The 25,811-nt window shown below is 41.4% G+C and overlaps 1 protein-coding gene across 1 annotated transcript; it reads right to left on the reverse strand.

The window, feature by feature from the left end:
• Positions 1–2,924: 2,924 nt before the first annotated feature.
• LOC112223554 (sclerostin) lies at positions 2,925–8,165 on the reverse strand. Its single transcript, XM_024386631.2, has 2 exons — positions 7,755–8,165; positions 2,925–4,613 (listed from the first exon to the last, which is right to left on the reverse strand). The coding sequence occupies exons 1-2, from the start codon at positions 8,071–8,073 to the stop codon at positions 4,192–4,194; spliced, it is 741 nt and encodes a 246-aa protein (XP_024242399.1). The 5' UTR covers positions 8,074–8,165; the 3' UTR covers positions 2,925–4,191.
• Positions 8,166–25,811: the final 17,646 nt, after the last annotated feature.

The raw sequence follows: 25,811 nt of genomic DNA on the forward strand, positions 1-25,811 counted from the left end.
TCATGTAGTCCACTTAAGTACCTGTTCTTGAATTACTGGAAAACTTAGTCGGATGCCAGTAGTTTGAGCAAAAGCACGGCATACCTGTTGTCTTGGATGGGGCTTGATTATCACATCATGAGTGACTGTTTTGGATGATCAAATCAAATCAAATGTATTTATAAAGCCCTTCTTACATCAGCTGATATCTCAAAGTGCTGTACAGAAACCCAGCCTAAAACCCCAAACAGCAAGCAATGCAGGTGTAGAAGCACGGTGGCTAGGAAAAACTCCCTAGAAAGGCCAGAACCTAGGAAGAAACCTAGAGAGGAACCAGGCTACGAGGAGTGGCCAGTCCTCTTCTGACTGTGCCGGGTGGAGATAATAACAGAACATGGCCAAGATGTTCAAATGTTCATAGGTGACCAGCAGGGTCAAATAATAATAATCACAGTGGTTGTCGAGGGTGCAACAGGTCAGCACCTCAGGAGTAAATGTCAGTTGGCTTTTCATAGCCGATCATTCAGAGTATCTCTACCGTTCCTGCTGCAGTGAAACTAAATATAAATTGTTAGTCATTGGTACGGGTAATGACAAGCACTCACTTACAAATAGTTTCCAGTGGGTTCTCTGTTTTTTATTTAATACAGTTCCACATTTGTTTGGTCATCCAAAGTGTTGTAGTAAAGTAGGTGCCAGCTATGAAAATTCAGAAATGCGTTGGTCGATAAAACTGTCATAAACAGCCTGACTACAGTAAGTCTTGGTAGTTGTCTGGAAGCCCAAGTTGTCAGTGAATAAATGCAGTACTGTAGTGTGCTCCAGATACAGCATACACAAAGTCCTAAGATAATGTGAGGAAAGATGCGTTTTGAACTTAAAAGTCTCTCTCAATGTCTGAACCTTTGGGCCTTGAGGGAGGCGAGAGGCTGTGAGAGAAGAACAGGCTGAATGACGGCTATGGCTCATATCCATCTCTGTGAACGAAGCAATGTAGCTGTTGTGACTGAGCCGCTAACATCTCACGCGTGAATTCCTCTTCCTCTCCTTTTGTGAGCCGGGCAAGACATTCCAAAAAGCTGCTAAACCTCAACTTCCTAATTGCTGATATTTGTTTACATGGGAGATACACTTGGTGTGCAGGTAAAGACAGAGGAGAGAAAGGTCTTGTCAAAGCAGCCCATTCAGAGAAGAATGATAACAAACACACTTCTTTCAAATATACCTGCCTCTACTTTATTTTGTACTGTACAGTATTTCATTATTATCTGAAAGTCACTATTATTTTATGTGACAATAATGGCTTCATCATTTACTACAAGTTGCATAAATAATTTAAATGTAGAAATAAAATATAAATATGCAGTTTATTCTTTGTAGCAGTCCTTTGAGTCTCTAAAGTACAATCAGGCTATACACGGACAACTCTGCTTACATGACAAAATCCCTTCCAGTTGCTATTTCAAACACACAATTGAACAAGAAGCAAACATTGTCAGTACAGTTTAGAACACCAAAACAAGGAAGTATTATGAGAGAATGGTACAACGGAATGTGGACAATAAGCTGAAAGGTTCATAGAGTACTCTTAATTAAATACAGGTCAGACTGTAGTAGGGATGAGAAAGGGGAATGGGTTTGTCAGCATGGGCAAATTGGGGATCCAGAACCTTTTCCTGTCTGTCTGTCTGTCTGTCTGTCTGTCTGTCTGTCTGTCTGTCTGTCTGTCTGTCTGTCTGTCTGTCTGTCTGTCTCCGTCTGTCTGTCTCCGTCTGTCTGTCTGTCTGTCTGTCTGTCTGTCTGTCTAGTCTGTCTTTTACCTCTGTCTGTCTGTCTGTTGTACTGTCTGTCTGTACTCATTAAAGTCTGTTAGTCTATTCAAACATTTCCAACGTCTGTCTTTTAGTCTGTCTGCCACTCTGTTAACAAATATTAAGTCTGTCTGAACTCTTTATTTGTCTGTCTGTCTGTCTGATTATTTAATATTTTAAAGTCAATCTAACATTAAACATTACTCAAATTGTTGTTACTTGGTAGGGTAGCCTAGTGGTTAGAGTGTTGGACTAGTAACCGGAAGGTTGCAAGTTCAAACCCCCGAGCTGACAAGGTACAAATTTGTCCTTCTGCCCCTGAACAGGCAGTTAACCCACTGTTCCTAGGCCATCATTGAAAATAAGAATTTTTTCTTAACTGACTTGCCTGGTAAAATGAAAATTATGTTTTACATCTTTACTTAAAATAATAAAGTAGTAGACATGGATATTAGAGCAAAAAAACACTTGATTTATCTGTGTTTGTGCTGATATAGAATTGTTACGTATTTTTGCAAGTTATGAATACCTAATAATGCCTCATGGCTCTATTTGTATAGGATTGTCGGTAATAAAATAAAAAGTACTTTATGATACAGTACTTGTACACAATGTTGTATGCATGTTTGAAGAAAGAAAAGTATATTTCTAAAATAGTATTAAGCAGTTTTCTGTGCTGTGAAGTGTAACAGATTATGGAAAACGATATCAAAACCATCGGGACAAAATATACTTTCAATAATGAGACAAGAAATTGCCACTATCAACAGTCACTCTGATTGACAGAGGCAAATGCAGAATCCTGTCATGCTTAAAACTCTACCTCCAGTTACTGCTAGAGGAATGAGCACTGTGCTCAACAATGCCTGCTAAGGTGGGTTAAAATGTCAAATTGTCAAATACATAAAACAATGTTAGACACGACCTCTGAAAATGACTAATCAGAACTACTTACTACGTGCACTTGATAATGTAAGTAGAAGGGACCCGAAATGTTTAGGTTCACTACAACAAATATTCATGCTAACGTAACTTCAATTTTTATAGTTCAGAATACATAATACGATTTTGTGTCAAATATTTCAGAAAACCCAAAACAGTTCAGTATTTACAACTTAAAAATATAACAATATGGGTGATGATGTCACTTTATTACTTATTGAACACAGTATAGTTTGAGTTGGGTGGTTTCCACCCCCCCCAAAAAAATTGTTAGCAGAACTAATTGCTATTTACAGTGTAGGGCTGACAGTCAGATAAGTGGAGTTTTTTTTCTCTCCCTCACCATCTAGGTTCTCAATGAATAGAATAGGGATACGGCTAGTTGGTTACCGATGCTATTTGCTGCTAACAAATAGTCTCCATTCAGGGTGTAGATGAGTATAGAATGCTGTGCCTCAAGGTAACAACAGGCACAATTGCTGGAGCCTCCTCTACACATGAGGATCTTTTGTGTGTCTGTGTGGTTTCAGAAAACAGGAACTAGCCATGTCTAGAGGAAATGGCTTTTCATGACTCAAATCTTAAACACAGGAATGGACTCATTTAGTCATTAAGACGGGTCACTGGAATGCTCAGTCACCTGTTTGACCGCAGGCACCCTGGTCTTGGAGTGCTGACACAACCATTCCCCACCCCTCTCTCTCCCCCTATCTCTTTCACCATCACGGGCCACTAGGGCCACTGGGCCAGGGGCCTTAACTGACAGCTCCTATACGGCTGCTATGGAGTGAGGAGGACCCTGGGGGGGCTCCTGGTGAGTGCGGTGCTCCCCGGGCTGTCAGGAGGCTGCGTGGTCTGGGGTCGAGGCCAGGGCCTGTCAGCAGCCCACCTTCATAGCCAGGACGCCCCAGGGCTGCCACAGGCTGCTCAGTACAGAACACCCAGCCATAGAGGCGCTAGAGCACAGTTAGAGCACAGACACACTTTTCAACCCTATAGGCCTATCAGGCAATGTAGCCTGCCCGGTGGATGTTTTGACAGGTGGGGTTTGAGTTTAGGTTCACCTCTTGCTGTGGCGAAAGTGGATACTCTTAGTGTCTGAGTCAGAGGCTGTTAGCTATGAACCGGAACATGTATAATACTGTACACTCCCATCCTAGCAGTGTTCCACCTTTCCTGACCAGTCACATGGCCTTCCCTGGCATTCTGTCGACTCATTTGGTCATGCAAATCAAAAGTTCTGAAATATTTTGTAAAATAGGCTGCAAAATCTATAGTGCCTCTCTGGTGAGAAAGACTTGTGTCAAATCAGTCCAACAAACAGCTTTACAAATCCTTTTATTTGTTGAAAAGGCTCTTCTTCTCCCTCTTCCAGTGAAGGAGCCGTGTTGGGTGTGTGTAACATGTGCGTGTGTACTGCTTTGGTCTCTGTCCGTGTACGAAGGAAGGAAGAGCATCCTCAGTATGAATTGCTGACCAGTGTCGGTGTGTTGCTTTTGTTCCGACTCCCAGGCAGCCGGGTGCGTTTCTTGTCGCGTCTGGGCTTGGCCTCTGAGGAGCTCTCCTTGGCCTCTGACTGGTTGTGGTGGCGGCTGTAGCGTTTGCACTTGCAGGAGGTGACCACGCGGATTTTGTAAGCCCGGTAGTTGCCGTTGGGGCACTGCAGCTGCACCCGCTGTGTTCGGGAGTGGGCCGGGATGCAGCGGTAGTCAGAGGCGCTGCTCCGCCACCATTTGCCGCGCACGATGGAGTTGGGTAGGAGGTGGGCGGGCATGCATTGACCCGAGCACACCAGCTCCTTGACGGGCTTGGCACTGCGGCAGGAGCCGTCAGTGATGTAACGGGTGGAGCGCAGCTCCCTGCAGCTCAGCTCCGAGGCACCTGGGGTGAAGAGGAGGAAATGAGGTTTACACACTCTGTGGCATCGCTCCAAATCAAACACTTTGAAGACGATGCGACTCGAGGGAAATCTTCCATTTAACTATTCAAGAGCAGAGAGCTATACAGTTGTGTCTCCGTGTGCTGAATATGTCAAAAATGTGCCTGTGTCAAAAAAACGCATGGTTTGATTGTTCATATACTGTTATTTGTTTATTCTAAGAATTTAGTTAGTTTGCGCGCATGAAGCTGGGCTGGGAAATGGAATATGAGGCAGATTTTAAATCATCATCTAAAATGTTCATAAACTCTTCCTTCTGTTTCACCATTCAGCTATTTTTAATCTCAACAGAGTGCCCTTTTTTTTTTTTTTTACAATTGAACATGTACAAATCCAATTCAAAATCAATACTGTCAGATTTGTTTGGTGGAAGGGCTCAGTATAAGGTGGGAAATGAGTTAAACTCAACACTAACGTTGATGCATGATCTGATGATGACTGTTGCCTGAAAATAAGGTTGGATGTGGAATTACAGCTGGCAGCAATCAGCTGATAGCAAATCCAGAAAAGAGTGCTATTAAACAGCTCAATCAAACATAATGGAGATTTAAGTCGGAACCAAAGCTGCCATACACAATGCAGGCCCTCCGTAAAGGATGTGAAGATTGGAAACAGTTTAAATGCTTGCTGTACAAGTATTTTAATCCCAAAACGAACAATTTGACAATTGGAAAAAAGCTAAACTAAGAGAGTATATTCAGTGCATGACTGGTAAATTCAATATTTTGGCCATGGCCTTTTCTCAACAGCCTTACGCATTAGTTATTGTTCTCTTTCTTTACAAGTGGCGTGCAGAATAACAGAGGACGTGTCGGTAAGGAAACTATACACTCCGAGAGGGATCTGTTTTTCTTTTGTAGTTTTTCCTTCTGCGAAAAAGGAGAACAAAGGATTTATGGAAGGATGACTTCCTTTTTTTCATTCAGAGAACCTGATCTGGTGTTTTTGTGTCTCGGCTGCTCGGGACGCCACGGCACAAGGGCTCTGCTCTGGTCTCAGGTCTCTCTCAGAGTACCGACTGCTGAGCACAGGGACCAGGGAGTGACTGGAGGGGAAGCCAGACAGACCCTCTCTGCCTTCATGACCCCACTGGGACCATGGAAAGAGTCATGGGAAGATATGGTCCTCCCAGAGGGAGGCAAATATGAGGAAGACCCTTATCACATATGATATGACTCATTAGATCAGGGGTGCTCAAACTTTTGGGTTTAGTGGGCCAAAATATAATCTGAGTGGTGGGCAGCGGACTGAACAAATAGACATGATCTATTTAGAAATACAAAAGGTAAACAATAACTTTTTACTAAGCAATCATACAATCACACTTCAAACATTCATCAAGTTGTAGCCATTTAACAACACATTCTGATAACCAGTTTTAAATATGTGGTTGTTTTTTTAGCATTGTGGCACAGAAATTGCAAACAAGTTTCCATCTTCATAAGGCGAATCACTTGAATATGTTTCAAATGATTACTGAATAGATGATTGTTTCACTCTCTCTCTCTCTCTCTCTCTCTCAATGGATATTGCTCAGTATAAGAAGAGATTTAGAAATGTGCATTTTCTTCCAAACCCACTCTGAAGCTGTCTGTTGTTTAAGAGGTTTTCAAGTATTATGTCAAATGTATCTCATTGTTCATTACAGCAATTTCGATCCCCGGTGGGCAAGGTTTGTCAATTATACTCTACGTACAGTCTCTATTAGATTTGAAATGATGAGACTGAGAGAAACTGGGAAAGAATATCATTGTGCATCTTGAATCCATGAGAGGCTATTCAGAGATATTTCCTCTGTACAAATCAGCATGACTACAGCATATCCTTTACTGGCTACAGGTGGGAGTCATTCTCCAGCACCGTGTTGAATTTAACCAGAAATTTCTAAATACCCTGAAGAAATCCCATAAGAACAGAAACCCTGGCGTTTTCTTTTTGAACACATGTTGTTGCGATTAAATAGCTATGGCATAGGCAGACCTTGACTAATTGTATGAAAGAGAGGAAAATAGCATGGAGGATAGAGTGAAAACCAGGATCTTTTGTAATTCCAGCTCTCCCGATTGTGTGAGGAGAAAACCACAGGCATATAAATGAACATGTTGCTCTCTCAGCCTTTGCGAAGCATTCATTTAACCGCAACCCCGCTTCCTCCATTCAACAGTACAGCTGTTCCAGTCTAAACACCATTGTCAAGCATCAACAGGGAAAGCTGCAATTAAAAATGGCGACTGGAGTTTCTTTAGCTTTATCCATGATTTGATATTGACTAATCTATATAGAAAAGTAGCACTTTTCGGCACTTTTAGGAATTAAATGAAAAATGATTGGATGTTCTGGGTGGTCTTTGGAGGGTTTATTTGACATAATGATCCACATAAGCCACACAGGTAAGGTATCATTCCCCGGGTTATAGAGTGACCATACATTGAGAATTTAATCGATACCTTGCATGTTTTAAGATTAAAAGGACATGTGTGTGGTCTTACAAATGGACGGAAACGAATTAACTCGTGAGTAAAGGACGACAAGCTATGCTGGGAAATGACATGTGTGGTGAGTGTGCGTTTTCTGAACAGTTCAGACTGTCCAAAAGCTATGTGCTTGAGAACATAACGTCAATCTAACATGACACATTAATAGATACTGTTAAAACGCCTCGGTTAACCTTAAATTGAAAGCGCTCTTTTTTCACCAAGTGATTGCTCATATTTCGCACGAGTACAGTACAGCTGTTCATAGATCTCCATGAGATATTAGCACCATCCCGAGCTGTTTATTTTAAACGTTTAGATTTTATACAAGTACCACTTATTCAAACAAAGTGTTACAGTAAAATTCAAATGAAATATTATTAGATTGATTAAATAATATGAAATTATTCAATGAAATTGATTAAAGATTATCCATACAGTTTCAACCACACATTGTACGGATGGTTTACATTTGATTTTTTTTTACAAGTAATGCGAGTTATGATTACAACTAGGCCTAATCATAATGCGCCCCGAATATGGACATGTAATCCTCTAGTCCTAATAGCTATGCAGGCTATCAGATAACGTTCAAAAATAAATACTCACTATAAGAGGCTCTGTTTGCTGATGATCTTCTTCCCCCGTGTTTTGGTCGATTCATTGTATTACTGTTATTATTAGAAGCCTGTAGTATTGGTTGCTCGGGAGGCTGTGCGTTCTCAGTATATTCTGGTATTATTTCTGTAGCATCGTTTTTTAGTACCCTCCATCCTTGCACGACCGTACAACATCCCTGTAGCAGCAGCAGCCCTGTGCTGGAGACGAGGAGCGCAAGAGACACCTGCATGCTTATCGATCCGCGGTAGAGCGGGTGAAAAACGTCGGGTAAGATGCGCTCTGTAACAACTTCACCAATTCCACCCATACAAGAGACGTTGACGCTATTTAAATACCCAAGCTTTCGTCAAAACTGACAATTAAGAGCATACACAAAGTGGGAGGGGTCCAGCCCCAGCCAAATTCATTTATTTAAAAAATGGTGGGGAGGTGCATGGGCGCTCGCAAGGAGAGGTGCGCACGGGTTTGGGTACGTTGGTTTTAGGGAGATAGCGCAGCCACCTCCGTCTCTGGTCTCTTTGAGTTCCTGTAACGCAGCTTTTTTCCTTCGTGATTAACGCACTATGTGTCTCAAAAGTATTCAAGTTGTTTTTAAGTGTTCTGTTTGGAAAGTGATGCAGGGCGCAGTCGGGAAGGCGATAGAGTGACGTTTCATGGCTAGGCTGCTTCCCTCTCCATCATAGACAACTTTTGATAGCTCGCGCAATTTTGTTTTAACAATTATAAGTAAAACATAATAATTAAAAAACATGAATAATAGGGTAAGAAATAATATCAAAATTGTCAAATGCGTACATTTTGACAGGTCGCAGCAGTCTATTTGTAATATTACTCCTTTGTTTTATTACATGTATTTTGTTGTTTATTGTAGGCTCGTGCATCTGCTTTGGAATTAGTGTACACTATTGACCAAACATTTATTGCACAGTCATAGACCTCTTGAAAAAGGATCTGGAAATGTAACGCCATTCTTCTTCAGACAACTCATAACACATTATCACCCTTTTCTTCCTGATTCTTTGATCCACTGAAAATGACAGGTCCCATCCTGTATCTAGTGTCTGGTGCTCTGGTTTTAATAAAATGATTTGGACGGAAAAGAGGGTTCCAGCAAACTCTTGGCATCCTTGAAATCACCGTCTTTCGATTGGAAGTGCTGAAAGATGGAGGTTCCATTGTACAAATGCTGCCCTCTTGAGGGATAATAAACAAATAAACTGTTCAGTGGAAATAGATAGGATTTTGACGGGGCTCTGATCAACATGACATGTTCTCCTATTGGAGTTATTTTGAGGAGGAGGCAGCGGACGTGCCCAGTGTGCTGCATGAACACACTCACATTCTGGAAAAATAGTACTGTTCATGACACATTGTTACCTGTCATTCATTTTGGGAACTGAGCTGTGGTCCTAATGAGATGTTTGATGGTTTCCTTCTACCTTTAGGCGTATTCCAACTGGGCACAGACATCAATTCAATGTCTATTCCAAGTTAGTTAGTTCGACATGATTTAATTGAAGTGACTTGGAAACAACGTTGATTCAATCAGTGTGTGCCCAGTCAGTTGAAACCTAACATCAGAGTTGAAATTTATGGAGCAAGCCAACAGGCTTCAAAACCATGCCAATAATAATCAAGGATAAGGATGATTTAATTATGTTGCAATGTTCCTTTCTCTATTTCAGCCACCCCAGGAGCCACAATAAACAACCAGCCTAGAACCTGTCACAAAGAGAGATCAACCTGCTTTGCTTGTGGGCTCCTGGCTTTGACACAGTGGGTTAGTGGACTGGACACAGCTCTCCCTATAAGACTCCATCCGTGTTTCTCCATGTCTGTGCTCCTGTCATCCCCCTGGTAGAGAATGGTCCCGTGTCCACCACAGCCACAGCTCTGATTACTACCTTCCCTCCCTGTCGCTCACAGTCCTCCTGTTTTTGGTTTTCTGAATAGAGCACCCGGGCTCCAGCACTTTTTTTTACTGCTTCATCATAATAACAGTCAAGGCCCTGAATCACAATCAGATGCTCTCCAGATTGTGTAAGGGCCGCCAGCAGCGTAAAGGGATGGTTGGACATTTCATTTTATAGGAGATGAACAAACACAACGTCTGAGCCACATAAACAAAGCATTTAGCTCCTCGGGATTGGAGGACTGGGAGTTGGGAAACAGTGATTCATCTGACGAGGATGCTAACTACTTGAACACACAGGTTTGAAATAGATGTTGATTTCAGATGGGGTATACTGTTGGGTGAAAATGATGGTAAACAGTATGTGAAATGGTAAAATGATCTGTTTTGCAATTATGCTTGCCCAAATTCTGAATTGTTGACACATTTCGTTATTGTTTAATAAGTCAGTCAAAAATGTGTTGTCTGTAGTTATGCAGAGTATCAACAGAATGCTTCAGATGTCTGGTATCTTCCCCTAAATACACAGTGTATACACTCTGTATACCCCCTGCTTACATAGTATGAGTTTTATTTGTAGACAGGGTCATATAGAGTGTAACCTGGAAAAGATACAATTCATGCAGGCTATGAAACATTATAAACAGGCTGGTTTGAGCCCTGGATGCTGATTGGCTGACAGCCGTGCTATATCAAACCGTATACCACGGGTATGACAAAACATTTATTTTTACTGCTCTAATTACACTGATAACCAGTTTATACTAGCAATAAGGCACCTCAGGGTTTTGTGGTATAGGGCTGTATCCAGGAATCCGCGTTGTCGTGCATAAGAACAGCCCTTAGCCGTGGTATATTGGCCATATACCACACCCCATCGTGCCTTATTGCTTAATTATATACTGTGTCACCATTCGTTCATGTCCCGCTCTTCACACATGACAACTGCACAGTACTGTGTTGAGTTTCCAAGCAACTCAAGAGACAAGAAGAATGCACTAAATCTAACATTAGCTCAATTAAATGGAGGGATCCTGATAACCACAAATTATAAGAGATGTCGTAGGAATCTGCCTACAGTTGCTATGGGATTTGGAGAGGAGGTATTGGATACATGGAAAAATGGAACAATGTGCATGAGCGAAGCTACTTGGGAAAGATGACGTTATCAATCCGTGGAAGTACACCCTGGACATGTTTAAAAGCACTGCATTATTGGCAGGGGTTCTGCATTGTATCAGTGTATATCTTGCAGGGCAGGAGTGCACTGCTTCGCTTTCCAACAATCCAGGCAAATGATTTATCATCCGTGCATATACACACAATTCATTCTAAACTGTATCTGCACATTGTCACACAATGAGAAGATTTATCAACATACGGTATAATGTTGCCTGGTCCGGGCCATAAAGTAACACTCTCCACAGAACAGAAGATGTTTCCATTTCAGGAAAGGCTTTCAGGTTATTGACTTTCACTGTGCCTCAACTCTATAGCTGAAGCCAAACTAACTGCGTGAAAATCCTCTGCAATATGAAAAGTGAAGCCTGAATTTCAAATATTTGTCGTTGACAGGACTGGAATTGTTGAGCTTTACACCACCCACCTCTCTGTATGGTTTGTGTGAACGAATCGGAAATATGAAGAAACACCTGAGGTTAGCATGCAGTTTATCTCCCAGCTCCATCCTCTGTTCTAAAACATAGGTCTCAAACCTAATGCTCTCAATAGAAAGGATGGCTAACAATGTCAGGGAAATGATGTGCACGCATCGATGTGGCCTCAAGCCGTGCTTTGTTATGATTATGAATGGTCAGATAGCTGGCATCAATGATAAGAATCTAGCATGTGGGGAATCGTAGGTGGATCGTTTCAGTAAGATTTGTCTTGTTCTTGATACCATGTCTTGTTTTGAGATGTTTTGACAGATTTCATGTCAATGCTAATTACGGCAAAAATTCGCTAGCTAGCTAACCAACTGTAACGATTTTTGAGAGACAAATAGTGCTCATTGTACAACAACCAACCCGTCTATTCACGTAGGTAGATGCTAGTCTCATTTCAAGCCCTGGCGAACCAGGCTAAGTAGACACCAGCAGGAGAACATAGCTTCCTTCATCTGTTGTAACCAGTGCGTTCCAAACAGAGCCTTCATCATCTAAATCCGCTCCGTACACATGAGCCTTGTGGTGGGAACTGTGGGAACCTTGGCTACACTTGACTGGGGAGCCTGGACAGGCCTCACAGGCCACCATAAGCCATGTGCTAACCAGCCGCGCTACCCAGCATGCTGCTCACCACGCCACATGCCGCAGGTGCTATTCTTAGCTGCCCATGTTTTTACCCTGGAAATTATCCCCTCCTAATCTGAAGGTTTTGCCGTCTCATTTTACGAGCTCTCACATAGCAGTAGATTGTCCTCTATGCAAAGGAACACGCTGTAATTGTAGGTAGTTTTTTGCTCTCCTTGAATGACCTGTCACCAAATACACACAGCTCACTCCAGTAAGAGAGATCTCTGATGGGATATTTTGGAGGAGAGCTGGGGTTTATTTTTTTTAAATCGTCCAATATCAACTTCTACCCCCACCCCCTTTCTTTCTGTTCAGGCCGGTATGTTTCTCCTCATTGTCGTTGGTCGCTGCTCCGCTTTGTTATAATCCAGATTGCTACTTTTGAAACGCTTTTATCAAATGGAAGCCAGGATTGCCAGCAGAGATTCAACAGACAAACAACTCTGTTGTTTCCCATGCCTTGAAATTCCCACTTAATTGGTTTGGCATTGTCAGTCTTCTCCGTGACCTATGTTTGCCATTTGATGTTCACTGTCGATGTTATTCATTAGATGAAAAACCTTGTAGGTTTACAAGACTGTATTATACATCGGCAATAAATTATGTGCACAATGTTTATTTAACCTCTTAGAATGGGAAGCTCCAACGGGGCTGACTGGATCGCTGCATGTGAAGCCCTGCTGGGCCAGGCGGAGAGGAGGTCTGCTTGTGGGATTGTGGCCATATGGTTTGTTAATGGAGCCCTCTCTCGCTGTGTGTGTGTGTGCCAACATAAAAAAAATACTATAGTATACTATGGTATACAGTGCATTCAGAAAGTATTCAGACCCCTTGACTTCTTCAACATTTTGTTACGTTACAACCTTATTGTAAAATTGATTAAAGATATATATTTTTCTCATCAATCTTCACATAATACCCCATAACGACAAAGCAAAAACAGGATTTCAAAAATGTTCGCAAATGTATAAAACAATTAAAACTGAAATAATACATTAGCATAAGTATTTGTGACCCATTACTCAGTACTTTGTTGAAGCACCTTTGGCAGCAATTACAGCCTTGAGTCTTCTTGGGTATGAGGCTACAAGCTTGGCACACCTGTATTTGGGGGGCTTCTCCCATTCTTCTCTGCAGATCCTCTCAAGATCTATCACGTTGGATGGGAAGCGGTACTGCACAGCTATATTCAGGTCTCTCCAGGGATGGCGCCAGTTTTCCTCCAGCCGTGACACTTGGCATTCAGGCCAGTTCAATCTTGGTTTCATCAGACCAGATAATCTTGTTTCTGTTGTATCACAACCGGCTGTGATTGGGAGTCCCATAGGGCGGAGCACAATTGGTCAGGCATCATCCGGGTTTGGCCATTGTAGGCCGTCATTGCAAATAAGAATTTGTTCTTAACTGCCTTGCCTAGTTAAAGGAAAACTCTAAGCGGGATGTCATGTGCCTTTTACTGAAGAATGGATTCCGTCTGGCAACTCTACCATAAAGGCCTCATTGGTTGAGTGCTGCACAGATGGTTGTCCTTCTGGAAGGTTCTCCCATCTCCACAGAGGAACTCTGGAGCTCTCTCAGAGTGACCATTGGGTTCTTGGTCACCTCCCTGACCAAGGACCTTCTCCCCCGATTGCTCAGTTTGGCCGGGCGGGTGTGTTTTAGCTCGTTCCAGTCGTTAGCTGAAATGTCAAAACGAGCGACGAAGGGATGTGTGTGCTTTGGGGACTTTAACAGAATGTGACTGGCAGAACGGGTGTTGTATGTGGAGGATGAGGGCTGCAGTAGATATCTCAGATAGGGGGGAGTGAGGCCTAAAAGGTTTTTATAAATAAGCATCAACCAGTGGGTCTTGCGACAGGTGTACAGAGATGACCAGTTTACAGAGTATAGAATATAGAGTGCTGTGATGTGTCATATAAGGTGGCAAATCTGATTGCCGAATGGTAAAGAACATCTAGCCACTCAAGAGCACCCTTACCTGTCAATCTATAAATGATGTCTCCGTAATCTAGCATGGGTAGGATGGTCATCTGAATCCGGGTTAGTTTGGCAGCTGGGGTGAAAGAGGAGCGATTACAATAGAGGAAACCCAGTCTAGATTTAACCTTCTAGCCATATTCCCAAGTACTTGTACGAGGTGACTACCTCAAGCTCTAAACCCTCAGAGGTAGTAATAGCACCTGTGGGAGGAGGGGCATTCTTCTTACCAAACCACATTTTTTTGGAGGTGTTCAGAACAAGGTTAAGGGTAGAGAAAGCTTCTTGGACACTAAAAATGCTTTGTGGTAGAGCATTTAACACAAAATTCGGGGAGGGTCCAGCTGAGTATAAGACTGTATCATCTGCATATAAATGGATGAGAGAGCTTCCTACTGCCTGAGCTATGTGGTTGATGTAAATTGAGAAGAGCGTAGGGCCTAGGATTGAGCCTTGGGGTACTCCCTTGGTAACAGGCAGTGGCTGAGAAAGCAGATTTTCTGACTTTATACACTGCACTCTTTGAGAGAGGTAGTTAGCAAATCAGGCTAAAGACCCATCAGAGATACCAATACTCCTTAACCGGCCCACAAGAATGGAATGGTCTACCGTGTCGAAAGGTTAGGCCAAGTCAATAAAAATAGCAGCACAACGTTGCTTAGAAGGGCAATGGTGACATCATTGAGGACTTTTAACCTCTTGCGACGAGCAATCCCGGATCCCGCAATCCCGGATCCGGGATTGTAATCATAGCCTCAAACGCATTAGCATAACGCAGCAGACATAAATACCCCTAGAAACTTTTCCTATTCATGAAAATCGCAAATGAAATGAAATAAATATATCTAATTTAACCTACTTTATGGCACTTTTTACAACAAACTTATTTTTACAACAAACAAATTATTATTTGTACTTTATTATTATTTTCTCTTAGCATTTTAGTTTTATGTATGTGTATATTTTAAATCAGTGTAGATTGTTATTCTGGTGTATGAATGTTTGTATGTGTACATGGGCATATGTATGTGTGTGTATATGTGTGTATGTGCATCCATACATATATATATATATATATTTATTTTTTTAATATATATATTTTTATATATGCATTTTTTTGTGGGTGTGTATGTGTATATATGTGGGATTTAGCAAATGCTGCAGCTGTTTGAGGCCATTGATATAAATTGATGGGTGTGTGTGTGGAGGGATGGGGATAAGTGTGTGTGTGTGTGTGTGTGTGTGTGTGTGTACAGTGGGGCAAAAGGATTTTTAATGAATTTATTTGCAAATTATGGTGAAGGCTCTCACAGACCTGTAACTTCTTCTTTAAGAGGCTCCTCTGTCCTCCACTCGTTACCTGTATTAATGGCACCTGTTTGAACTTGTTATCAGTATAAAAGACACCTGTCTACAACCTCAAACAGTCACACTCCAAACTCCACTATGGCCAAGATCAAAGAGCTGTCAAAGGACACCAGAAACAAAATTGTAGACCTGCACCAGGCTGGGAAGACTGAATCTGCAATAGGTAAGCAGCTTGGTTTGAAGAAATCAACTGTGGGAGCAATTATTAGGAAATGGAAGACATACAAGACCACTGATAATCTCCCTCGATCTGGGGCTCCACGCAAGATCTCACCCTGTGGGGTCAAAATTATCACAAGAGCGGTGAGCAAAAATCCCAGAACCACACAGGGGGACCTAGTGAATGACCTGCAGAGAGCTGGGACCAAAGTAACAAAGCCTACCATCAGTAACACACTACGCCGCCAGGGACTCAAATCCTGCAGTGCCAGACATGTCCCCCTGCTTAAGCCAGTATATGTCCAGGCCCGTCTGAAGTTTGCTAGAGAGCATTTGGATGATCCAGAAGAAGATTGGGAGAATGTCATATGGTCAGATGAAACCAAAATAGAACTTTTTGGGAAAAACTCAACTCGTCGTGTTTGGAGGACAAAGAATGCTGAGTTGCACCCAAAGAACACCATACCTACTGTGAAGCATAGGGGTGGAAACATCATGCTTTGGGGCTGTTTTTCTGCAAAGGGACCAGGACGACTGATCCGTGTAAAGGAAAGAATGAATGGAGCCATGTATCGTGAGATTTTGAGTGAAAATCTCCTTCCATCAGCAAGGGCATTGAAGATGAAACGTGGCTGGGTCTTTCAGCATGACAATGATCCCAAACACACCACCCGGGCAACGAAGGAGTGGCTTCGTAAGAAGCATTTCAAGGTCCTGGAGTGGCCTAGCCAGTCTCCAGATCTCAACCCCATAGAAAATCTTTGGAGGGAGTTGAAAGTCCGTGTTTCCCATTAACAGCCCCAAAACATCACTGCACTAGAGGAGATCTGCATGGAGGAATGGGCCAAAATACCAGCAACAGTGTGTGAAAACCTTGTGAAGACTTACAGAAAACATTTGACCTCTGTCAATGCCAACAAAGGGTATATAACAAAGTATTGAGATAAACTTTTGTTATTGACCAAATACTTATTTTCCACCATAATTTGCAAATAAATTCATTAAAAATCCTACAATGTGATTTTCTGGATTTTTTTTTCTCATTTTGTCTGTCATAGTTGAAGTGTACCTATGATGAAAATTACAGGCCTCTCTCATCTTTTTAAGTGGGAGAACTTGCACAATTGGTGACTGACTAAATACTTTTTTGCCCCACTGTATGTATGTATGTATGTATATATATATATATATGTAACATCTTAAATTCTTTATTTTTTATTTTTTTTTATCTTAAAAAGGAAAATATATATATATATATATATATATATTTCGTTTCTTTTTTGATTGGGGGGGTATGTTTAATTTAGCAAAATCCTTGTTCCGATCTCCTGACCCACAATATGTAAAGGTACTGCTGTCTATGTTGGATGCGGATGGTTTATGTTTAGACCGGCATTGCGTAGCAATATAATCTTGTGATGCCATATCTTGTTTATCTCAGGGATTGACCCAGGATGACGCTTAAGTGCGCAATATGTTTAAGTTGCAACTTATTATGTTTAGGTTTATTAGGTGCTAATTTAACACTTTATTCGCAGGAGCCTCCTCAGTTCATATGTTAATAGAAGTTCTAGGATAGTGAGAGATGAATGTATAGTTGGGATTTTATTTTTGTTTTACCTCTTGTTCGAGGTCGCGCCGTGGTTTTTTGGCATCGGCCAGACAATGTGTTTATTCTTTTTTTTTCTTCTCCTATTTGTGCATGCCTGTTAAATGTGGGTTGATGGGGGGGGTAAGTGTTGGGGAAATTAGGGGAACAGGGTGGAAAGTAAAGGTGCTTGCAAGGGGGAGGGGTGGGTTGGATACTGCTCGGGTGTAGGTGCTACATATGCTGATCGTGATGGTTTGGTGCGCTTTCTTACCTTTTTATCAAGTTACATGTTATGCAGGCCACCATAGGAACTACAAATGAGAGGAGGGCGGGGCTTACATTCACTTCACTTCCTGGAATGTCAAGGGTTTAACAAACCAATTAAGAGAGGCAAGGTCCTAGCCTACTTGAAAGCACTCTCGTCGGATATTATATTTTTTCAAGAAACCCATCTGAAAAATAACTCTCATAGCAGACTTAATTGTAGGTGGGTGGGGGAAGTGTATCACTCTAACTTCTCTGCCAAAACGAGAGGCACAGCGATTCTGGTACGGAAAGGAATTCCCTTTCTACATAAAACCACTATTGCGGATAAAGAGGGTCGTTATGTGATCGTAATAGGAGAAATCCACTCTACTTCAGGAACTCTACTAAATATCTATGGGCCAAACTTTGATAACCCCTATTTTTTTTCAAAAGAGTCCTTGCCCTGATTCCAGATATCTCCCATACTAAGCTGGTCATTGGAGGGGACCTTAACTGTGTGCTAGACCAATATTTGGATATATCCTCTACCCGCTGAACCCCTACCTCCTATTCAAGCAAATTCTTGAATACCTACATAAAACATTTGAACTTATTTGATATATGGAGGCTCGCTAACCCTACGGGTAGGGAATACTCCTTTTACTCTCATGTTCACAATGTTTACACTCTAATTGACTACTTTTTGGTTGATGCTAAACTACTCCCCTATACCTGTAATGTGAGGTATCATGATATTATAATCTCGGACCACAGTCCACTCACCTTCTCCCTGAGATTGGGTGACATTGTACCAAACGAGAGGGTCAGCTCCTCACAGAACCAACATTTTGTGAACATCTTAAAGACCAAATTACTTTTTTTTGATACCAACGACAACACAGAGACTTCCTCAGCATTATTGTGGGAAACACTGAAGGCTTATCTGAGAGGCTGTATCATCTCCTTTCACATTGCCAGGAGTAGGCAAAACAGAGGAAAACTGGAAGAACTGGAGGGACAAATTCACTTACTGGATAGGGAGAATGCTAGCCATCTATGGAGAAACATTACAAAATTACCTCTTTAAAATGCTAATATAATCAGTTTCTTTTAGCTAAAATTGCTCAATCTTTTCTCTATGCCAAGCAAAAATATTTTGAGTTTGGTGACAAACCACCCAAATTACTCGCCAGACAACTTCGAAAAAATGTGAGTGACCGAATGATTCACAAAGTTAAATCTGCATCTGGGGAATTACTCTCTTCCCCCAAAGACATCAATGACAGATTCCGTCAGTTTTATGAGACTCTATATACATCTAAAGCGGATCGCTTGACGCCGAAAAGGCCTTTAACCAAGTTGAGTGGCCCTATCTATTCAAGGTCCTACAGAAATGTAATATTGGAGATGGGTTCATAAATTGGAACCAGCTTTTATATAGGAACCCCTGTGCGAGAATACTCACTAACCAATCATTGTCGCCCCGATTTAACCTTTAGAGAGGGACAAGGCAAGGTTGTGCGCTGTCGCCTATGCTCTTCGCCCTAATTATCGAACCTCTCGCTCAGGCGATTAGATCTCATGCAGCAATACACAGCTATAATACTAAAGATACTCTAAATAAGATTTCCCTATACGCAGATGACATCCTCCTCTATGTAACAGAACCCCAGGCTAGTATTCCAGCTATTCTTGATGTGATCAATTAGTTTGGTACCTTCTCGGGATACAGAATAAATTGGAACAAGAGTGAATTAATGCCCATACGGTTGCAAAACACCTGCTGGCTAGAACATCTCCCAGTTAAGTTATCTTCAGAAAAATGTACCTACCTAGGAATTGTAGTTACCAAACAATACTCCTTACTATTTAAAGAGAATTTCCCCTCTCTGATGCAAAAACTCAAGGCAAACATACAATTTTGGAGAACTCTCCCAATTTCTCTGCTCGGAAGAATTAATGCCATTAAAATGGTCTTCCTCCCACAACTGCACTACTGCTAACCTCCGTGCTGTTACGTTTCTGCTGGATGACACACTTCCATCATACAGCTGGCTTAGTATGGAGCGTGAGGAGTGTCACCCCTTCTCTATTGGCGCTGTGATTTTGTCACCTGTCAATCTGGAGATGTCACTTTATTGAAACAATCCTACTATACATAGCACAGTTCGAATCTGGAAGCAAATTAAAGTCCACTTTGAGCTTAGACCAATGTCATTCATGTTCCCTGTCTCCAGGAATCCCTCCTTTGTCCCCTCTAACCTTGATAACACCTTTGAGCGATGGGGAGAGTTGGAGATAAGTACCATAGGGGATTTATATATAGAAGGGACCTTTGCTTCCTTTGAGTTGCTGAGGGAAACTTATAATCTTCCCAGAAGTAATTTTTTCAGATACCTAAAAATTAGAGACTATGTTAGAAAACACCTCCCAACATTTGGGAATGCTAAACCTTCCATGTCTGACGGATGCATAAAAATATGCCCCACCTCAGACAAACTGATATCGCTTCTATATGATGCTTTTCAATCTGTTAGCACACCTTCTACAGATGCCATCAAGGCAAAATGGGAGGAAGAACTAGGGACTGACATTTCGGTGGCAGACTGGGAAGAGAGCTTGGAGTATATCCACACATGCTCCATTAATTCCAGACATCGTCTCATACAATTCAAGGTATTACACAGATTACACTATTCCAAAACTAAACTGCATAGGATATTTCCTGATACATCCCCTATGTGTAATAAGTGTCAGGCTGCGCAGGGTACACTACTCCACTGCTTTGCCCTATGCTCGAGCTTGCATGGTTATTGGTGTGGAATTTTTGGGATCCTCTCTGAAGTTTGGGAGACTTCAATAGATCCAGACCCGCTTCTGATGATCCTGGGAGTATCTGAGTCCCTAAACGGATTAACCAACCCCCAAAAACAATGAATCTCTTACAGTCTCATTTCGGCAAAAAAACTAATCTTGTTGTTTTGGAAAAGGAGGGAAGCGCCCCCTTATGTCTCGTTTTGTAATATTTGTTTTGTACCCAGAACTCTGGGTCTTGTTGTTCCTGTCTGCTCTTTTATGTTTAGATAAGAATTGTATACCTGTCTTTTATACCTATACATCATACTTGTGTGTGTTCAATAAAAATATTTGAAACAAAGACAGATACTCAAATTGCTTAGGTTTAGTAACAGAAGTCAGAACGACCACCAGAACGACTTGTCTTTTACGTATACAGCAACACCATCACCCTTAGATTTACGATCTGTACGAAAAACATTGTAACCATTTATGCCAATATTTTTGTCTGTGAAAGATTTTTTAAGCCAGGTTTCAGAAAGCATAAATACATCAGCGTTGGCAGTTTTTATCCATATATTCACACTTTCATATTTCAAACACTTTTGATAAACAGGGCAAAATAGAAAGGCCTATAACAGTTAGGATCAGCTTGATCTCTCCTTTAAATAAAGGTTGAACCATGGCTGCCTTCCAAGCAATGGGATCCTCCCCCTTAAGGAGAGACAGGTTAAAAAGGTAGGTGATAGGCTTGGCGATGATAGGGGCAGCATCCTTAAAGAACAAAGGGTCTAAACCATCTGATCCAGATGTTTTTTGGGTGTCAAGTATCAGGAGCTCCTTTAGCACCTCGGACTCAGTTACTGCCTGCAGGGAGAAACTTTGTAGAGGGGCAGGGGAAAAAGAGGGAGAAGCATCGGGGATAGTCGAATTAGAAGGGGTGGGAGATAAGGAAATGTTGGATGGGCAAAGAGGCATGGCTGAGTTAAATAGGAATCCTGACTTAATGAAGTGGTGATTAAAGAGCTCAGCCATGTGCTTCTTGTCAGTAACAGCCACATCATAGACTTTAAGGGACATGGGCAGCTGTGAAGAGGAGGGTTTATTCTCCAGGTCTTTAACCATTTTCCAGAACTTCTTGGGGTTAGAGCCACAGAGAGAGTGGTCCTTAAAGTAACTAACTTTGGCCTTCCGGATAGCCTGAGTGCACTTATTTCTCATTTGCCTGAACGAGAGCCAGTCAGCCTGAGTATGCTTGTGTAACGGATGTGAAACGGCTAGCTTAGTTAGCGGTGCGCGCTAAATAGCTTTTCAATCGGTGATGTCACTTGCTCTGAGACCTTGAAGTAGTGGTTCCCCTTGCTCTGCAAGGGCCGCGGCTTTTGTGGAGCGATGGGTAACGATGCTTCGAGGGTGACTGTTGTTGATGTGTGCAGAGGGTCCCTGGTTCGCGCCCGGGTATGGGCAAGGGGACAGTCTAAAGTTATACTGTTACACTTGTGCCGAGCCTTTCGCCAAATGCAATTCTTGAGTTGGAGTAACTCTGCAAGATCATGGTCGAAACCAGGGGCTGAACCTGTTTTTAATTCTCTTTTTTTCTATATGGGGCGTGTTTGTTTACAATACCTTTGAAAATATCAAAAAAGAAGGTCCAACTGTCTTCGACAGAGGGGATCATGCTGATTCCATACCATTTTACAGAATGATGGAGGTCACTGTGTTCTTGGGGACCTTCAATGTTGCAGAAGGTTTTTGGTAGCCTTCTCCAGATCTGTGCCATGACACAATCCTGTCTCGGAGCTCTACGGACAATTCTTTCGACCTCATGGCTTGGTTTTTTTATTTGACATGCACTGTCAACTGTGGGACGTTATATAGACAGGTGTGTGTCTTTCCAAATCATGTCCAATCAATTGAATTTACCACAGCTGGACTCAAATCAAGTTGTAGAAACATCTCAAGGGTGATCAATGGAAATAGGATGCACCTGAGCTCAATTTTTCATAGCAAAGAGTCTGAATACTTATGTAAATAAGATATTTATGTTTTTTATTTGTAATAAATTTGCTAAAATTTCTAAATACTTGTTTTCGCTTTGTCATTATGGGCTATTGTGTGTAGATTAATGAGTATCAATTTTAGAATAAGGCTGTAACTTAACAAAATGTGGATAAAGTCAAGAGGTCTGAATACTTTCCGAATGCACTATAAATACTGTGGCATTCACTTTAGTGTTTTTGCTGACTTTACTGTAGTATTTGCTGTAGTATTTACAGTTAACTATAGTATAATACTGTATTAAAATACAATTGTATTATATTCTATAATGGTTAATGCAGTATTTGCAGATTGTAGTATATGGTAATATTTACTGTAGTGTTTTTTTGCGGAAATTACTGTAGTATTTACTAAATTGTTTTATTATTTTTGACATACAATAGAAGTAGAGGCATTCTCCTTCAGAAATACTAAAAGATAACATTTTCCATTACCTGTAGGTAGGACAGGGTTCTGAACGGACAGTTCAGAGCTTCTGCTCTTTTCTATAACCTGTAGGGAACACAATATACAGTGCCTTGCGAAAGTATTCGGCCCCCTTGAACTTTGCGACCTTTTGCCACATTTCAGGCTTCAAACATAAAGATATAAAACTGTATTTTTTTGTGAAGAATCAACAACAAGTGGGACACAATCATGAAGTGGAACGACATTTATTGGATATTTCAAACCTTTTTAACAAATCAAAAACTGAAAAATTGGGCGTGCAAAATTATTCAGCCCCCTTAAGTTAATACTTTGTAGCGCCACCTTTTGCTGCGATTACAGCTGTAAGTCGCTGGGGTATGTCTCTATCAGTTTTGTACATCGAGAGACTGACATTTTTTCCCATTCCTCCTTGCAAAACAGCTCAAGCTCAGTGAGGTTGGATGGAGAGCATTTGTGAACAGCAGTTTTCAGTTCTTTCCACAGATTCTCGATTGGATTCAGGTCTGGACTTTGACTTGGCCATTCTAACACCTGGATATGTTTATTTTTGAACCATTCCATTGTAGATTTTGCTTTATGTTTTGGATCATTGTCTTGTTGGAAGACAAATCTCCGTCCCAGTCTCAGGTCTTTTGCAGACTCCATCAGGTTTTCTTCCAGAATGGTCCTGTATTTGGCTCCATCCATCTTCCCATCAATTTTAACCATCTTCCCTGTCCCTACTGAAGAAAAGCAGGCCCAAACCATGATGCTGCCACCACCATGTTTGACAGTGGGGATGGTGTTCAGGGTGATGAGCTGTGTTGCTTTTACGCCAAACATAACATTTTGCATTGTTGCCAAAAAGTTCAATTTTGGTTTCATCTGACCAGAGCACCTTCTTCCAGTTTGTGTGTCTCCCAGGTGGCTTGGCAAACTTTAAACGACACTTTTTATGGATATCTTTAAGAAATGGCTTTCTTCTTGCCCCTCTTCCATAAAGGCCAGATTTGTGCAATATACGACTGATTGTTGTCCTATGGACAGAGTCTCCCACCTCAGCTGTAGATCTCTGCAGTTCATCCAGAGTCATCATGGGCCTCTTGGCTGCATCTCTGATCAGTCTTCTCCTTGTATGAGCTGAAAGTTTAGAGGGACGGCCAGGTCTTGGTAGATTTGCAGTGGTCTGATACTCCTTCCATTTCAATATTATCGCTTGCACAGTGCTCCTTGGGATGTTTAAAGCTTGGGAAATGTTTTTATATCCAAATCCGGCTTTAAACTTCTTCACAACAATATCTCGGACCTGCCTGGTGTGTTCCTTGTTCTTCATGATGCTCTCTGCGCTTTTAACGGACCTCTGAGACTATCACAGTGCAGGTGCATTTATACGGAGACTTGATTACACACAGGTGGATTGTATTTATCATCATTAGTCATTTAGGTCAACATTGGATCATTCAGAGATCCTCACTGAACTTCTGGAGAGAGTTTGCTGCACTGAAAGTAAAGGGGCTGAATAATTTTGCACGCCCAATTTTTCAGTTTTTGATTTGTTAAAAAAGTTTCAAATATCCAATGAATGTCGTTCCACTTCATGATTGTGTCCCACTTGTTGTTGATTCTTCACAAAAAAATACAGTTTTATATCTTTATGTTTGAAGCCTGAAATGTGGCAAAAGGTCGCAAAGTTCAAGGGGGCCGAATACTTTCGCAAGGCACTGTATGCTGTATACTGGGCATGTAGGTTTCTCACTTATGGGTGGCACAAATTCCGATATGGGGGAGATGAATGGGCAGGGTATATGCTAATTAAATACTGTAGTTTTTACTATAGTCAAAGAAGTTTACTGTTTTTGCGAACTGTAGTGTTTTTGCGGACATTGCTGTAGTATGTATTAGAGTGTTTTTTTGGTGGATAATACTGTAGCACACTCTATAGTAAGTACTACACATGATCGAGGGATACTACAGTGTGTAGCATAGTATTCTACAGTATGCTACAGTTTACTACAGAATTCTATAGTAAGTACTGTAGTATTCTATAGTAAACTGTATTCTTTTTTCATGTGTGTGTGTCCATATAGTGGTATGCCTGTGGTATGCCAGAGAGATACTGAATTTGTCCTTTTTCACTAAGCTAACACGATCCAGGAAATGTTGTTATTGAACCCTCTGGTCCAATGTATGACGTGGTATTTCCAAAGTATTTCTTCTCCTGCCAAATATTCCCTGACTGTGTTTTTTCAAGCTTTCAATATTCCTTGCCCAAGCCAACCTGAGCAAATATAGGGAGCACAGTATACACCCAAAGCCAAATTGAGAAAGTATAAGGACTAGCAGCATGGCCCGCCTGAATCTTAACTATAGGAAGCATGGTACATATCAATGAATAAGAACCCAGAGAAAGTTCCAATTCCAATGGAGTGTCATAATCTCCCAGAATACATAGCTAGGTATTCTAATTAGCCATGAAAGTACAAACAGCATTCTTCTTAGAGCCGTTCTGAGAAACCGCCTCACCGTTTTGCCTTTTTACAGGATTTAATAAAACGAGATAACAAGCATGTTAAAATACTCTCCAGCTCTGGTATCTAATGCAATAAAGCAGGGATCATCAACTAGATTCAGCCGCAGGTCGTCTTTTTTCTTGAGCGATTGGTCGGGGGGCAGAACATAATTAAGCAATAAGGCCCGAGGGGGTGGGATATTTAGTCAATATTACACGACTAAGGGCTGTTCTCTGCACGACGCAATGCAGAGTGCCTGGATACAGCCCTTAGCCGTGGTATATTGGCCATATACCACAAACCCCCAAGGTGCCTTATTGCTATTATAAACTGGTTACCGATGTAATTACAGCAGTAAAAATAAATGTTTTGTCATACCCGTGATATACAGACTGATATACCACAGCGGTCAGCCAATCAGGATTCAGAGTTCAAACCACCCAGTTTATAATTACAAATCATTTGTAGACTGCATATTGACTGTAAGAAGCCCAAACAGATATACTGTAATGTTTGACTAAAACATAATAATTTCAAACCTTGCTTACATTTGTAAACGATCACATCTCTCTATTATGTGTTGGAATACTTGGGAAGAGATTTATTAAACTAAAATCACTTGGAGCTTGTTTTGGTGTTTTTACAGTCTTTTATGTCCCCCCAAAATATATATTATAATACTTTTAAAAACGTTTTATCATTTTATTTGCTCAGAAATCTTGGCGG

This window comes from Oncorhynchus tshawytscha, linkage group LG24 (assembly GCF_018296145.1).
Source record: "Oncorhynchus tshawytscha isolate Ot180627B linkage group LG24, Otsh_v2.0, whole genome shotgun sequence".
In the NCBI taxonomy this organism is placed as follows: Eukaryota; Metazoa; Chordata; class Actinopteri; order Salmoniformes; family Salmonidae; genus Oncorhynchus; species Oncorhynchus tshawytscha.

What these genes read in the sequence shown, in the direction of transcription:
- LOC112223554 (XM_024386631.2), bottom strand. Translation starts at nt 8,073, where the DNA reads ATGGGTGGAATTGGTGAAGTTGTTACAGAGCGCATCTTACCCGACGTT. An exon ending in AGCAAACAGAGCCTCTTATA is followed by an intron (nt 4,614 to 7,754) that starts GTGAGTATTTAT and finishes TCTTCACCCCAG; the next exon opens with GTGCCTCGGAGCTGAGCTGC.